This window comes from Erpetoichthys calabaricus, chromosome 16, assembly GCF_900747795.2.
Source record: "Erpetoichthys calabaricus chromosome 16, fErpCal1.3, whole genome shotgun sequence".
Classification (NCBI taxonomy): Eukaryota; Metazoa; Chordata; class Cladistia; order Polypteriformes; family Polypteridae; genus Erpetoichthys; species Erpetoichthys calabaricus.
In genome coordinates, this window is record NC_041409.2 from 68722960 (window position 1) to 68737337 (window position 14378).

At 36.5% G+C, this 14378-nt stretch overlaps 1 protein-coding gene across 1 annotated transcript in view; it reads left to right on the forward strand.

Annotated features, from left to right (window-relative positions):
• Positions 1 to 11317, forward strand: part of ktn1 (kinectin 1) — a 121058-nt gene extending 109741 nt beyond the window's left edge. The window contains exons 31-41 of the mRNA XM_051919745.1: positions 3785 to 3874; positions 4109 to 4189; positions 5873 to 5962; positions 6070 to 6162; positions 6409 to 6480; positions 6930 to 7013; positions 9183 to 9266; positions 9543 to 9626; positions 10028 to 10120; positions 10257 to 10364; positions 10566 to 11317. Coding sequence (XP_051775705.1) covers positions 3785 to 3874; positions 4109 to 4189; positions 5873 to 5962; positions 6070 to 6162; positions 6409 to 6480; positions 6930 to 7013; positions 9183 to 9266; positions 9543 to 9626; positions 10028 to 10120; positions 10257 to 10364; positions 10566 to 10595 — 909 coding nt within the window. The 3' untranslated portion in view covers positions 10596 to 11317. The remainder of the gene's footprint in view (positions 1 to 3784; positions 3875 to 4108; positions 4190 to 5872; positions 5963 to 6069; positions 6163 to 6408; positions 6481 to 6929; positions 7014 to 9182; positions 9267 to 9542; positions 9627 to 10027; positions 10121 to 10256; positions 10365 to 10565) is intronic.
• The last annotated feature ends 3061 nt before the right edge of the window (positions 11318 to 14378 follow it).

Consider the following 14378-nt stretch of genomic DNA (forward strand, 5'->3'; position numbering starts at 1 on the left):
AAAAACTTGTAGATCCGTCCCACCTTAAATCGCTTCACACTTCTCCATCAGCGTCTTTTGTCCTGTAAATGTGTTGATAAGCAGCAAGCAGCCTACTATCACATCCCCCACTGCCGCGCAGTTTTCTCAGCTCAAATCTGTTTACCTGCGTGTCAGTTGCTTGGAGTTGTATACAGTGAGGTCAAGCAAAATGACACCTTTTATAAATATTATATCGTTATTTGGAACACATGCATTTCGTGTGTGTTCCGTGTCTACAATGATCTATGTAAACACATCGGTAAAACAGAAATGTTTTTCATGTTTTAGTAATAATTGATAAAATGTAGACATGAAGTTTATAATGTGTGAAGCCTAAACTCCAAATGTCAAAGAAACACTTTCACGCAAGGCACAAATATAACAGAACAAATGCGCTCAGTCAGTCTGTAACAGCTGGTGTAAATGTGTGATACTTGTAAAGGTTAGCTTTTTTTTTTTTTTTATTCAGTTTCATTCTTAAAGACACACTATAGCTCAAATGTTATTTATTTGGATCACATAAAGACGTGCTATAGCTCAAATGTTATTTATTTGGATCACATAAAGACGTGCTATAGCTCGCATGTTATTTATTTGGGTCACATAAAGACACGCTATAGCTCGCATGTTATTTATTTGGATCACATAATGACGCACTATAACTCTCTTGTTATTTATTTGGATCATATAAAGATGCGCTATAGCTCAAATGTTATTTATTTGTATCACATAAAGACGCGCTATAGCTCGCATGTTATTTATTTGGATCACATAAAGACGCGCTATAGCTCGCATGTTACTTATGTCGTCAACGCTACACCTTCCAGATCTAAACACTAGCATGGTGTATGTGCCCAAAAAAAGTCTAACTGCATTCCCGTACCATTGCTCGTGTACTAAAGTGTCAGCAGGTATTTTTCGTGACATTACACGTGTAATTTGTGAGCATGCCTTTGACGATCAAACAGAGGAAGCTCTGCAGTTCACTTGTGACTTTATGCTGTAGATCTGGCTCTTACATACAAATGACGGTGCATGTGCCCAAAACATTAACATTTATGTAACTTACATAAAAACCAGAGCTAATGTTATTTACCTATTTACCTTGAGTTATTTACTTACATGACGAGGGTTCTACATCGGATCAAGAATGTACTTTTGACATCGCTGTACTTTGTATATATACATGGGAAACTCTGCACTCGAAATGAAGTAAATAAATAAAGGTAAATAGGTAAATCGAATGTTATTTACCTTGAGTTATTTACTTACATGACGATGGTTCTACATCGGATCTGGCTTTTATGTAAGTAACATATAAATGTTAATGTTTTGGGCACATGCACCGTCCTTTGTATGTAAGAGCCAGATCTACAGCGTAAAGTCACGAGTGCAGAGCTTCCCATATACATATACAAAGTGCAGCGATGGCAAAAGTGCATTCTTGATCCGATGTAGAATTGTCGGCATGAGTTGAGTGTACCTCTGTTATAGCATGTCTATGTGAAAACAGCAGTGTCAAATGTGTGGGGGTTTGGGGGGAGTGCGGGGAGTTGGGAACGTAAACGCGGCTGAGAAAATAACAGAATAGAAAAAAACAAAGCTAACCTTTACAAGTATCATAAATTACACCGGCTGTTACAGACTGGAATCAAATGTATGTTTTTATTCTAAAATAGTAAGAGTACGAGCAGCTCAGTTCTCAAAACGGACTCGCCCGGGATCAAACCCACGAAGTTTTGATTACAAGTCAGCAGCTGATACCGTTGCGCCACCGAATCTCTCATGCCAATTGCCTGTCAATGTCGCAGGTAAACGCGAGTTGTTTTTCTGCAGTTATATTTTTGAATAAAAGCGCATTTGTTCTGTTATATTTGTACGTTTTGTGAAAGTGTTTCTTTGATATTTGGAATTCAGGCTTCAAACATTATACACTTCATGTCTACATTTTGTCAATTATTACTAAAACATGAAAAACGTTTCTGTTTTAACGATATGTTTACATAGATCGTTGTAGACACGGAGCACACATGAAATGCATGTGTTCCAAATAACAATATAGTATTTATAAAAGGTGTCATTTTGCTTGACTTCTCACTCTATACAACTCCAAGCTACTGACACGCAGGTAAACAGATTTGAGCTGAGAAAACTGTGCGCCGGTGGGGGATGTGATAGCAGACTGCTTGCTGTTTGCTGCTTATCGACACATTTACAGGACAAAAGACGCTGATGGAGAAGTGTGAAGCGATTTAAGGTGGGATGGATCTACGAGTTTTTTCGTAGGCTCTGGTAATTCTAGTGTTAAGAATGAATTCAGACAGTTCTACCACTAATTCCTGTAGCATCTGCTATCTGTCCCACATTATCACTTTTAGATTCTCCTTTATCATTCGCTACACTATCACATCATTTTCATCATTCATTAATGACTAATTCCATCCATTAGTCTTCATCTTCACGAATTTTTCAGTCCATTTCTTTATTATGGTATATGAAGGAGTCTGGTCCTGGTATACATTGATTAGATTAGAATGAATCTGTAAAGGTGCAATGTTCTGTATTGTTAAAATGTCATGCACTATGAACCAGGAATGCTAGAAACTTAGTGTATTTATATGTAAATTAGATGGGCTATTGTTTGGCCATTTAAAGAATCAGAAGTATAAAATAAGGGTTTAGGCTCAAACCTTTTAGATCATCCCCATACATAGATTTGAGTATTCAGTGCTCACCTAAGCCATGCATTATTCAACCAAGACAGTCTTTAAACTTTCATTATAATCTTTTTATAGTACATTTTTGTGTACTGTACCTACTAATGATGGGCTCAGAGTTGAACGCATCTTTATTTATCCATTGGTATTATAAATAAGCAGAACTCTGTAAAATTGTAGTTATATGCAGCGATACTGAACATTTTGTTTTTAATCATTTTACTTTTACTTCCTATAATATTTAGGGGGTATGGAATCTGAAATTGGTTTTCACTTAACGTCATACAAATGCCTTATAGTAAAGGTTGATTCAGTATTCTTAAAATAATGGTGTAAATCAGGTAAACTTGATCCCCTAAGGTGAAGGACATGTGTATGCTCTCGCATTAGGTTAAGGTTTTGTTACGGTTTCTATGATAACTTTCCCTAGTAAATTTTAATATATTTGTTGCCTACTCCCTTGACATCAATTGCATCCTCAATGAATATCTCTTAAATGACTTTTAAAATTAGTTATCTCTAATGATAAGTGCATTTGCTATTGAACAGAAAGAAAAAGAGTTTCCCAAGTGGAAATTTCACTTGAACACCCTTCAAAATGGGAACTCCCAGTCAGACAAGTTGAAAAGACAATGTTATCTGAATTCTTTGAATTGTGACAAGAAAACTCTTGCCTTTCACTTCAGTCAGTAAGATTTTTTTTTAAACCTACTTAACATTGTGTACCCATTTGCCTGCAGAAAATGCATCTGATTGACAGCAGCTAAGGCAGCCATACCTATATGTTAGTGGTTTCTGTGTCTTCTATATAACACTCTTCTATAAAAGATCACCACCATAGTTACATTTTTTCTGAAATTGTGAAGCAAGAAGCCCTAATCTATTATAGAACTGTGGCATCTCACAAAAATTTTTTTTATCCTTTTCTTGAAATTGTTAGTTTTTTTAATCAATCTATATCTATTTAGGTGTTAGCCTAAAACAATGTGTCCTCATATCTTAATTTAAAGAGTTTATTTGTGACAGTCTTCCTATTGTTTTGACAGGAATATCAGAAAACACTGTCATCCATTGAAGCCCACATGCGAGATGTTTTTCATAGATTACTTCCAGCTTTACCTCTGCGTAAACAGTCAGTAAGTATGTCAAATTCATCTCTGTGTGGGATTTAATGGAAATGTATGTAGTTTGTAACTTTGTCATTGTAACATTAGTGTTTCTGAATAATAATGTACTCTTTTTAGCTCCTTTTGGTGGAGAACTAAGTATTAGTACTATAGTTGGTCAGTACCTTCTCTACCAGTCTTTTATTCTTTCGTTGTCTGCAGACCTTCATTTACAAACAAATTTTGTCTGTTCTTTACTCACAGAACTATTCACAGTTGCTACAGGAATTTGAAGAAGCTGCAAGAGATGTACTCCTTTCAAATGCTGAAAACACTAAAGCTAAGGTATTGTCTGGAGACCGCAGGAACACACTTATGTAGCCCTGAATACATGGTATGGTTTTAAGGGTTTAATCTGTTCAGATGTTACGGAAAGTATGTAGATTATACAATTGTATTATAAATTCATTGGAACCTCAAGGTGAGTAGCAGCAAGCAAGATTTCTTTCAGAAAAGAAATTCTAAAAGGGTAGAGAACCATATAGGTAGTTTATTTCTTAACCAGAAATACTGGAAACATAAAGTAAAATATAACTGAAATACAAAGGAATCAGATGAGTACATCAATTTGTAGGATGTCATAAACATAACAAATAGCCCTCCTCTGTGCTTGTTCTTGATGATGATCAAACATGTTTAACTTTGAATGTAGAGAATAAAATAGCCTCATAGAAAATATTTCCTGATAGCGTGTCACATTGCTAGAATAAATATGAGAGTATTATCATTTGTATTTGTGACTTAGTATTTCAGGGTTGGGATATTTCAGTATGTTTCCTGACCAGTGTCCGATCTTACTGTTACACTCATAAGTGTGCTTACTCTAAAAGAGTTCTGACTATATAGTTCACTCACAGTAACTACAGGTGAAAGCCTGCTTAGGGTGTTCTCAGTGAAGTTCTCTGGGGTAGCATTGACTCTTATCTCTTATTTCAGTGGCAATTGCAGAATAAGTTATTCATTGAAAGTTGTAAACAACTTGAAAATCTGTGCAGTTTCTGATACACAGGCAATTATGTATCAGTGCATTTCTTTTCTGTTTAGCACAGTCTGCTAAGTAGGCTGTTACTCCTCAGCTATGGGCCCCTTTTGTGTCTTTTTGACACTGACAGCACAGTGACATAGAACATTTCTTAATTCTGAAAACTGTTATACATATCTCTTTTGGCTTTAAGCAAAATGAGCAGTTATTTGCAGTTTTGTTATTTTAAAATAATAAATCTTTATTCTGATTCAGGGTAAGCTTTAAGTGCATTATTTCTTATAAATCGAGTATTTCTTGACCTAAATTTGAACACACTGATTGCATTTTGTAATAAAAATTGACATATTTAGCAGTCTGAAAACTAAGGTGATGGTTGGGGGTGTAGACGAAGAATTTAGTGAGCACTTTGATCATGTATTTCAATTGCTACAGCCTGATTGGGCCAAAGCCTAGCCTTCTGACAAGTCTTGTATTTGGACCCTGGACTTGCATCTACTCGCAAAGAGCTAGGGGAATCTTAGAATAAGAATAATTCTGTATAACATAGTTTTGTTTCTGCTTTTGAAACAAAAAATGGATTAAAGACCGTTTTCATTTTGCCAGCCTGGCAGAAACCTTTGTAAGGAAAGTATGGAGTGACTTTGACATGTGGTGGATTTTTTGGCATATGTCAAGCAAAAAATTAGCTGTTACATTATTAATGGCTCATGCCATCACAGGATACTTTCAAGGATTACAATGCTAAATCAAGTATACCAGCTTGAAGTGCCACTAACAGCACAGCAAACAAAATGTGGTATTAAGAAATACTAGGCAGGGGTCTTAAGTTGTAAATTATATTTTAAGTTAAAGGTTAATGTATTGTAGATTTAAGTGGTAGTTATATTGATTCTAGTAATATAAAATAAATGAGCTAACAGAGAAGTTGCTGCAAACCATCTGTCTTGGGTACATTTTCTTTTTTTTTTCTTCACCTTCTACAGTTGTTAGAGGAAGAGTTAAAGGAATCCGAGGAAAGTTATAGAGTACTTCAGAATGAATGTGACACATATAAGAAAGTGCTGGCAGAAACGGTAACCTTCAAGACTCATTCTTGCCACAATCGGCTGTAGATTAAAGTGAAATATTCAGCATGTGTCAACCATGCTTTTTTTTTTTTTTTTTTTTTTTTTTTATTCAGGAGGGCATTCTGCAGAGATTACAGGATAGTGTGGAACAAGAGGAGTGCCGCTGGCGAGCCAAGCTGGCGGCTGCCGTCAGTGAGCTGGGACAGGTAAGGTCTTCTTTGCTTAACATCATGGGACTGAGTTTAGCATTCAAGCTAAGAAGTGATCATTTGTGGTTTTGAAGAGCATGATTAGTAACAAAACAAGGGAAGTCTCAGCCTCCTGTTCAGTGCCTACTCATAGTGTGAAACTGCTGTAGTGACCCATAATTACAAAATCTGTAAGTCAACCTTAATGTGTGCTTGGATATATTGAGGTTCCACAGGAGGAATATATCCCTTCATTTTCTGTAGGTGCGAATGAAGTCAGAAGATCTACAGAAAGAGGTTTTGCAGCTGAAAGACGAGCATAAGGAACTAGAAAATGTGAGTAGTAGTATAGAAATTGAAGCGTTATTGTGGTTGTGGATCCATACCCGTTTTTACTTGTCTGACCAACATATTGCAGTGCAAAATGTTTGTGCACTAATTGTTTCTGACCTCATTTTTTAATTCATGGGTTGAGTTTAAATAAGCAAATGCTTGTAATGAGGGATTCATCCTCCTCTCGCAAAGCTATGTCAATTTGGGAGGTGGGAGGGTGTTGGCAGGGAGTTTGGTGGTTTCAGGAAGGGTTATGTTTGATTCTTGTTTCCTAAGATGGTAGCTGTTGGGGTAGCTGTCTCTGTATATGTTGGGTTCTGTAAAGTGGCACTATGGAACTTGTACTGTAGCTGTCATCCGCTGCTTCAAAATAGAGCTGTTTCTGTGAAGGTCTGATGATGGATCCAATTTACAGCTACAACACATTTTCAGATCTTATTTCTTTCTCTTAGTTGCGGCAGGAGAGGCAGCATCTTGAAGCAGATTTGGAGATGGCAAGACAGGAGAGTGCCACCTACATATCAGAAGTCAGTGAGGTGGGTCAACTCAAAATGCACAGCTCTTCCTAGAACTGAATTTTTCCTTGCAGCCATTCCAGGGGTGCAGTGAATGTAGTACTCTTCTCCTTTTGTTGACTATACTCCTATTTGAAAGACTTCAAAATGTGTGACGCGAAAATTGGAGTCTAGCTTATGAATAATACAAACCCGTGGTCCAATGATCTATGATACATTAATTTACGTAAGTATTAAATGGGTTTTTCTTCGGAATGTGTCTTCTGTGCTTTTGTTGTGCAGGAAAGTGACCTAATGACCGCTTAAGTTGTTAGAGCTATGGAAAATTGTTGTATTCCTCGTCTACCCTTATGGGGGTTTGTTCAAAACATAATTGTGAAATACCCAGCATTGTAAAACGAAGTTACAAATGGAAAAAAAGCTGGGATATTCAAAGCCAAAAGCCTTGTATTTATTCTTTCTAACTGCAGACAAGTACTGTAATCCCTCCCAGTTTGGTATACCGGCTGGACCACTTTATTGCTTAAAGTTTAATTTTACATAAAGGATGAGTAAAAAATTACTTTATTATTTTTAAGTAAATATAATTTTTTTCAGAGTGATTATTAATTTGTGTTGTTAAATGAAGCATTTCTGTTACTATACAAAATGTGTCTTCCACAATGTTTTATAGAGGTGCAATATGGTGGTAAAACAGCAAATATAAAACACCTAAAAATTTACCAGAAAGGGTTCCAGTTTCTGAAAATATGACTTCCGTGTTTCTGAGGTATATTTTTGACTTCAAAATGAAGGTGGTAGTAATTAATTTTTACTGTAGGTTTTTTTTTTTTTTTTTTTAACCATAAGAAAGGATACAAATGTGCTCAGTCCTTTGTTTACTGCAATAGGCATGAGTGGAATTTTCATGTGTTTTTAAAAAAAAATAAAAAATAAAAAAAAACAATCTCCAGTATGACAGATGCAACTTCAGATTGTACGTTTTGGAGTAGGATATGATGAAGTAAAGTGCCTGTCTATAGCTGTTTAACACAATGTTGCCTTTCAGCCTAATTTTTTCAAAATGGAAATAATGTACACTTATACTGTAGTACCTGCAAACCCCACATCATCATTTGGAGCTTTGACACATCCATGTTAGACAATGTGCTGCTGCAGCCAGCAAAATTAACTTTACCAGAAGGTGCTTTTTGTTTTTTCTACCTTTGAAAGATTCTGCCAGTTTAATTATGGAAATTTGAAAAAATGATCCTAGGACTGAATAATGATGGCTGGTAAATCATCCTCTTCCATTACACACATGGCAGCATAGTAGGAACAAAGCGGGATAGTTACCAGACCTGTCTGTTTCGCGGGTGGTAGCAGTAAGTCCCACACCTTCAGCAATATTTTGCATTTTCCACATGTACACCCCCAAAACACTAGTTGTCCAGACATATTGAAGTTTAACTTGAGATCTTATTTGTCTAAATCCCTGGAACAGTTACAATTTCATCAGTAACAAGTGTAGCCTGAGTGTTCAGTTTTTCATCAGAGTATGATTGCAACTGCAGGATTTATGGAGCTAGCTACTAGAGACCATACCCCTGGAACTTAAAGCTTGCTGTGTAGGAAGACAGGATTGTGTTGAGGATGGCCTAATGTCTTTAAAAATGGTGCAGTCTTGAAACAGAGAAAAGATTACAAGTTAGCCTTAAACATATCACAGCCACAAGAGGAGTAGCTGCCTGCACTTATAGGTGATTATGTGCTAACTTTTTTATCAGTGTAAACAAAAGACTAAAATCCTACCCTTTAACTGCTGCTTTAACTTCTGGTTAGATTTCTTAACTGACCAATATGGTCCTATTACCATACACATTTTTTAGGCTTTCCATATCTTATTTGGTTGTAAATTTTTGCTGTATGGCCTCACATTTTTGCACATTGGCCTTTTGGGTGTCCAGGTCCTACTCATTCACCAGGGTTGTTGTGATTATATGTGTGTGTAAAAACAGAAAATATCCAAGACTGCTCCTAAACAGAAAATGGTCTCTTCTTTGTCTTGCTGTGTTGCACGGCATGACCTCCATGACCAGTGTAAAAAGGTCAGCACTTGCAGAGCAATTCTGAAAAATTCTCTGCTTTGATTGCTCCATTTTCAGCTCTCCTCTGAGTTAGCTTCTAAACTGATTTCACACTTCATTTCAGTTGAAAGATCTGCTGACTGAACTAAAGAGCAAGCTTGACGGCTCATATTGTGAGGCAGTGAGACAAAATGAAGAGCTGAATGTGGTAAGATCAGGAAACTGCCCGGCCTTGGTATGGACAGGGTGAAGTGCAGCATAACTGGTGTCAATAGGCTTGCCTTGGGTTTTAACATTTGGAGTGGAAGGGGCCTTTCAGTGCATGTTGATGCGTGTGTATGTATCGTCTCACCAGCTGCCTTTTGGAAAGCACCTTATAATGCATACTAACCATAGTCATTTGCTTGTAGGTTTTGCACATTTGCCACCATTAAGTACGCAAGAGTGAATGCTGTTAGCTGATTAACCTATCTGTCTTTTTCAGTTAAAAGTACAGCTTAATGAAAAGTTAGCCCAGTTGGAGGATGAAGAACGTGAGCGGAAAAAAGTTGCTGGTGACCTGTACAAGGTGAATATAATTGTAATATATGAAAAAAGACTAGATTTGTGTCAACATAGTCCACACTGATGTAACTACATAGACATTTTGAAAGTGGTTTAAGAAAGGGTGTGTTCAAAAAGGTTATTTGATGTTCGCTTACTTGGCTTAAATATCAGACATGTGTGGCATTTTTTTGAGCTGGAGAGACATAAATGAAGCGAAAATAGGGATTGTTGGAGGTGCAAGCTATAACTTATCAGGGTTAACTTAAAATAACCAAGTTTCATATGTATTCCTGGGGAAAAAATAATTGAGGTTTCTTGCTGTCCCAATAAGGACAAGGAAATGTATCTTTTTGATTTAGGAAGTTTGGCTTTGTTGATTTACAGAGCACTGCCTTTCTCTGCTTCTCTCCATTTTTCTGGTAGGCCCAACAGTCTTTGGACCTGATACAAGCTGAGATCCTTCGAGAGTCCATGGAGGCAGGACTCATACAAAATAACAGTGTAACTACAGAGAAGGTGAGAGTGTGTAGTGCTCATGAAGGTAACAATTTATTTACTTAATCCTGGAGTGAGATGTGTCATTATTAGATAGCCTTGTATCTCTCACTCGATAACTTGGTGACATTTCAGTTTGTCTGTACCTTTTTTTTAGTTGGAGATGGATCAGAAGGAGAGTCTGCCAACAAGTCTGAATCAGACAGTAAGGGAATTGCAGCAGCTATTGCATGGGGTCAACCTGCAGCTAAGCAAGCACCAAAGGGTAAGAGATGGCATGTGTGGTGCTAGTTGTTAAGTCTACATGCCACCTTGTAATGGTTGTGAGCAACGGTGACTGTGTAACTTGGCTCCTGCATGATTAATCATGAGGGCATTCAATGCCTTGATTTCTGGGATTAACAGAGTGCCTTAAGACCATTTGTAATGTCACATGATGCTCATTCAGTTTTTATTTATCCTTTAGGATGAAGACAAACACACAGTGGAAATGTAACTCCTACCCAGGAACTTTTGGGTCCTCAGCCTTACTGCAGTCTCCATTGTTCTCCTTCACCTCTCCCTTTCTGAGCTTTTAGTCATGAACACTGAATGTTGGATCACAAGTAAAGTACATGCCTGTCCCACTGGGCAGAGTACTGAACCTGGAAGAGAAGCGCATGGTGACAGCGGTGGACATAAAATATCTTCATCTCTTCTATTTCCTGCTCAAGTCACTTTTTATACAAGTCTTTCCTTTTTCCATTAAAATCTTGTTACAGATATACTGTCTTAAATATTTGTGAGTTTTTAGAAAATTTTCTTTGTTAAAAGAACACTCACTTTATACAATAATCGGTTACAGTGCTCTTGGGATAACCAACAATCTGTAGCTTTGTAGCACTGGCTTTGTTACTTGGGTAGGGGGGAAGATACATGGTTAAATCTTACTAGGTTAGAATTTACCAGCTTGTACCTATTTTTCTTGGCTTGGGTTCAAGTTCTGTCATAGATACTCAGAAGAGCAGGATGGCAGAGAGTGGGGCATGGCTGTACCAGAATTAAAATGTGAGAAATTTTCTGTCGGGCACCTCTTATTTTTACTTTTGGGTACAAATGTCTTCTGTCTTTAATCTCTTGTCAACACTCCACATATTACAGCTAATTTAATTAATACTGATCCGTTGGTTTCTTTTTTGTAAAAGGTGAAAGTAAAAATAAAAGGGATGCTTAATATGCCTTTTTTTGTTTTCTAGTCTCTTTGTGTTTTGCATGACATTTTTTTAAGTATATGTTGGAGCGTGCAGTCTGTGTTTTTTATAGGTTGTAAAAAATCAAACTTCAGCTAGTGAAATTGGGGTTCTATATGGGTAGATTAACAGTGGTTTGTTGAGCCGTGGTGATTCACTTGCTGTTTTAAATATTTTAGAATTTTAATAACTTGTTTTGAGAAAAAACACTCATATTGACCATGTTATGGTGACATGGAGGAACTCATTATCTCTGCAGATAATGAATTTATGCATCTTGGAATATCAATAAAAATTAATCTAGATGAAAACAAAATTCAAAATGTCCACATAAAAGCAGTGTAGGAAGTAAGTCAGTTTGAATTTGACCCCAGCTGAGATTCTTATGAAGCTGACAAATAATATGTTGTAGCTAAGTATGCAGTGATGTTTCACTAAAACACTTAAATACAAACTTACATTCAGACTTAGGAAAAAATAATTAAAAATCTCAGTGCAATGTTTTTAGAAAAAATGTGTGCTTTTTATGCCATACAAATGCTCAGTATGGAGTCTGTAATGACATACGCACCTGTCCGCAGCAATCAATATCAAAAATCCATGAAGAAATCTTACATTATTCTTGTTGTATAATGCACATGTTAAGTTGTCCTGTTGTGTGTTCATGACTTCCCAATTGTGTGTATATATAATAAAATATTGGTAAATAATCACTTCTGAGAAATGCTCTCATAAATGAAGATGGAACTAGGGAATCCATTCCCGGGAATGAAACTGCTGTAATTCCCAGGAAAACGGAAACGGCCAAGCTCGCATATATAGCGTGTAAAAGTGTAAAAATCGATCAAGAAATAACAGTTATAGTTGAAAATAATTAAGGTGGCGCCATTGCTTCAGCTTGCACTTCATCAGACAACAGCTTTGAACAGCAACTTGAAATTGCAATGTGTCAGTCTGTTGTATCCGCATTATCTGTGCCAAGAAATTTGCCATCACATAATGACAAGGAACTGGATGCATCAGTAAAAGCTGAAATGGCGGTGTTTCAGAGCAACGGCAAGCGCGCGCGTTGTTTAGAACAAGTGTATCAGTATCTGATGATTGTGCCGCCTACTTCAGTGGAGGTAGAGCGTGCTTTCTCAGCGGCTGGCGTACTTCTACACGAAGGTGCGCTCTTTCCTGGACGACCGCACGCTGGACACGTGCTTTCTACGCTCTTATTACCGCAACTAAAGATACATGTACTTATATGACAGCATGAACTGCTTGTAGATAAGGTTAGTCTTTTATTTGTGTCAACATATTGCAGTAGTTTTATTAAAAATAAGTGTCGGTCGTTCTAAAACCGTTCACATGTGAGATGCCCATGCACTGTGTCATTCCCGGGAATGAAATGTGGGATTCCCAAATTCCCGGGAATGGATAAACCCGTCCGAGAATGGATTCCCTAGATGGAACGCTCTCAAAGTGCACTCAAACATTTAATTTGAAAACCCACCAACCTGCATCATTCATTGGTCAGAGTTCAGACCAGTAAGATCTTGTTAGATAAAATTATGATATCAAAAAGTATACACTGGGAGACATTTAAAACTAAAGATTAAAAATTAAAGAAATGCAAGTAGAAACATTGTCTAGAAAAGCTAAGTGTTGGATTTGTGGATATCCGAGATGTTTCAACATGCAGAAGGTCAATTCATCTGTGTAGTTTTATAGACTACCACTATATAATCCATAGGTACTCCATTTGTGGCTCACCACTATGAATATAAATGTAACGGGAAGTATGTCTACAATTCAAATTCTTGTCTGAGTTGCATTCCATTTTCATTCATGTGAACATTTTCTAGGATAAGTATTTTTAAACAATATTTTAGTAAGCATACATGTGTTAGGTACTCTGGGCCTATCCTCAGAAGTTCCCAAACGTGTAAGTTATGCAACACAATTAATGCAAGATTTTTTTTTTTTGGAGGCTTTTGATAGTATTTGCTGCTTTCCAGTATCGGTCATCATAGGTGCCTGTTACATATTAGAATGTTATTACTCCATTATGTAAGAACTTGTTATTCCAAACCCTATGAGGTAAGTAGCATAAAAAATACCATTTTTGGTTGGAGTATTCCTTTAAAAATGTTTTTGTGCTTCCATCAATTAAAAAATAGTTTTGCATGTTGTATATAAGTGTTCTACGTTTAAGTAGAACACTGTTTTTGAGCTAAAAATAGAAAATGCAAAGTGAAATTTAACTATTTAATTTTAACTATTTTTGATAATCTCTCATTTGACCCTTATTTGCATGTTGTTTTTGTTTTTTTTATGGTCTGTTCAAAAATATTCCATTTAAATTATAATAGCAGCCGTTGATTATATTTGTCTCATTACTGTCTCACATGAGGTGTTCTCTTCTAAGTAATGTCAGCAGATTCATAACAAGAACAACAGTGGATAGAGAGTCCCCCAGTTCTATGCTCATGCCTGGGAACCTACTAATTAGTTCAAATAAAAAGGTATGCCTCATTTTTTATTTTTTTTTTTTATTTCATACCTATATTGTTTGCAATTTAGTTTAATTCAAGTCAAAATTGTATACATTTATGCATAGTTGAAATATCGTGTGTATATGTTGAATCATAAGGTATGCACCGTCCTGTGTCTATTAGGAGACACAGTGCAGTTGTTCCCATATTTTCTGCATTTGGAATTGCTGGCAAGAGAGAACTACCTAAGGATTAATTTTTGAGGAGGAACTGAAGATTGAGCATGTAGTCTTGTGGTTAGCATTCCAAATGCTTTTGACCTTAGGCCACACCAACTGCTTGTAAATTTTATTTTTAAGTGAAATTACTGTAAACAATTTAATACAACACCTTAGCCACTGGGCTATAGTATGTGCGCAGCCAACAAAAAATAAGACTTATTTTTCATTTACAAACTAGTTCGCTTATGCTGGAAATTAAGGTTGTTGTTAATGTATTTTTAGTTTACATTAATTCTTAAAAACCAGCTTCCAGAAGTCATTTGTTTTCTCCAAATTGTTTTCCTACTAG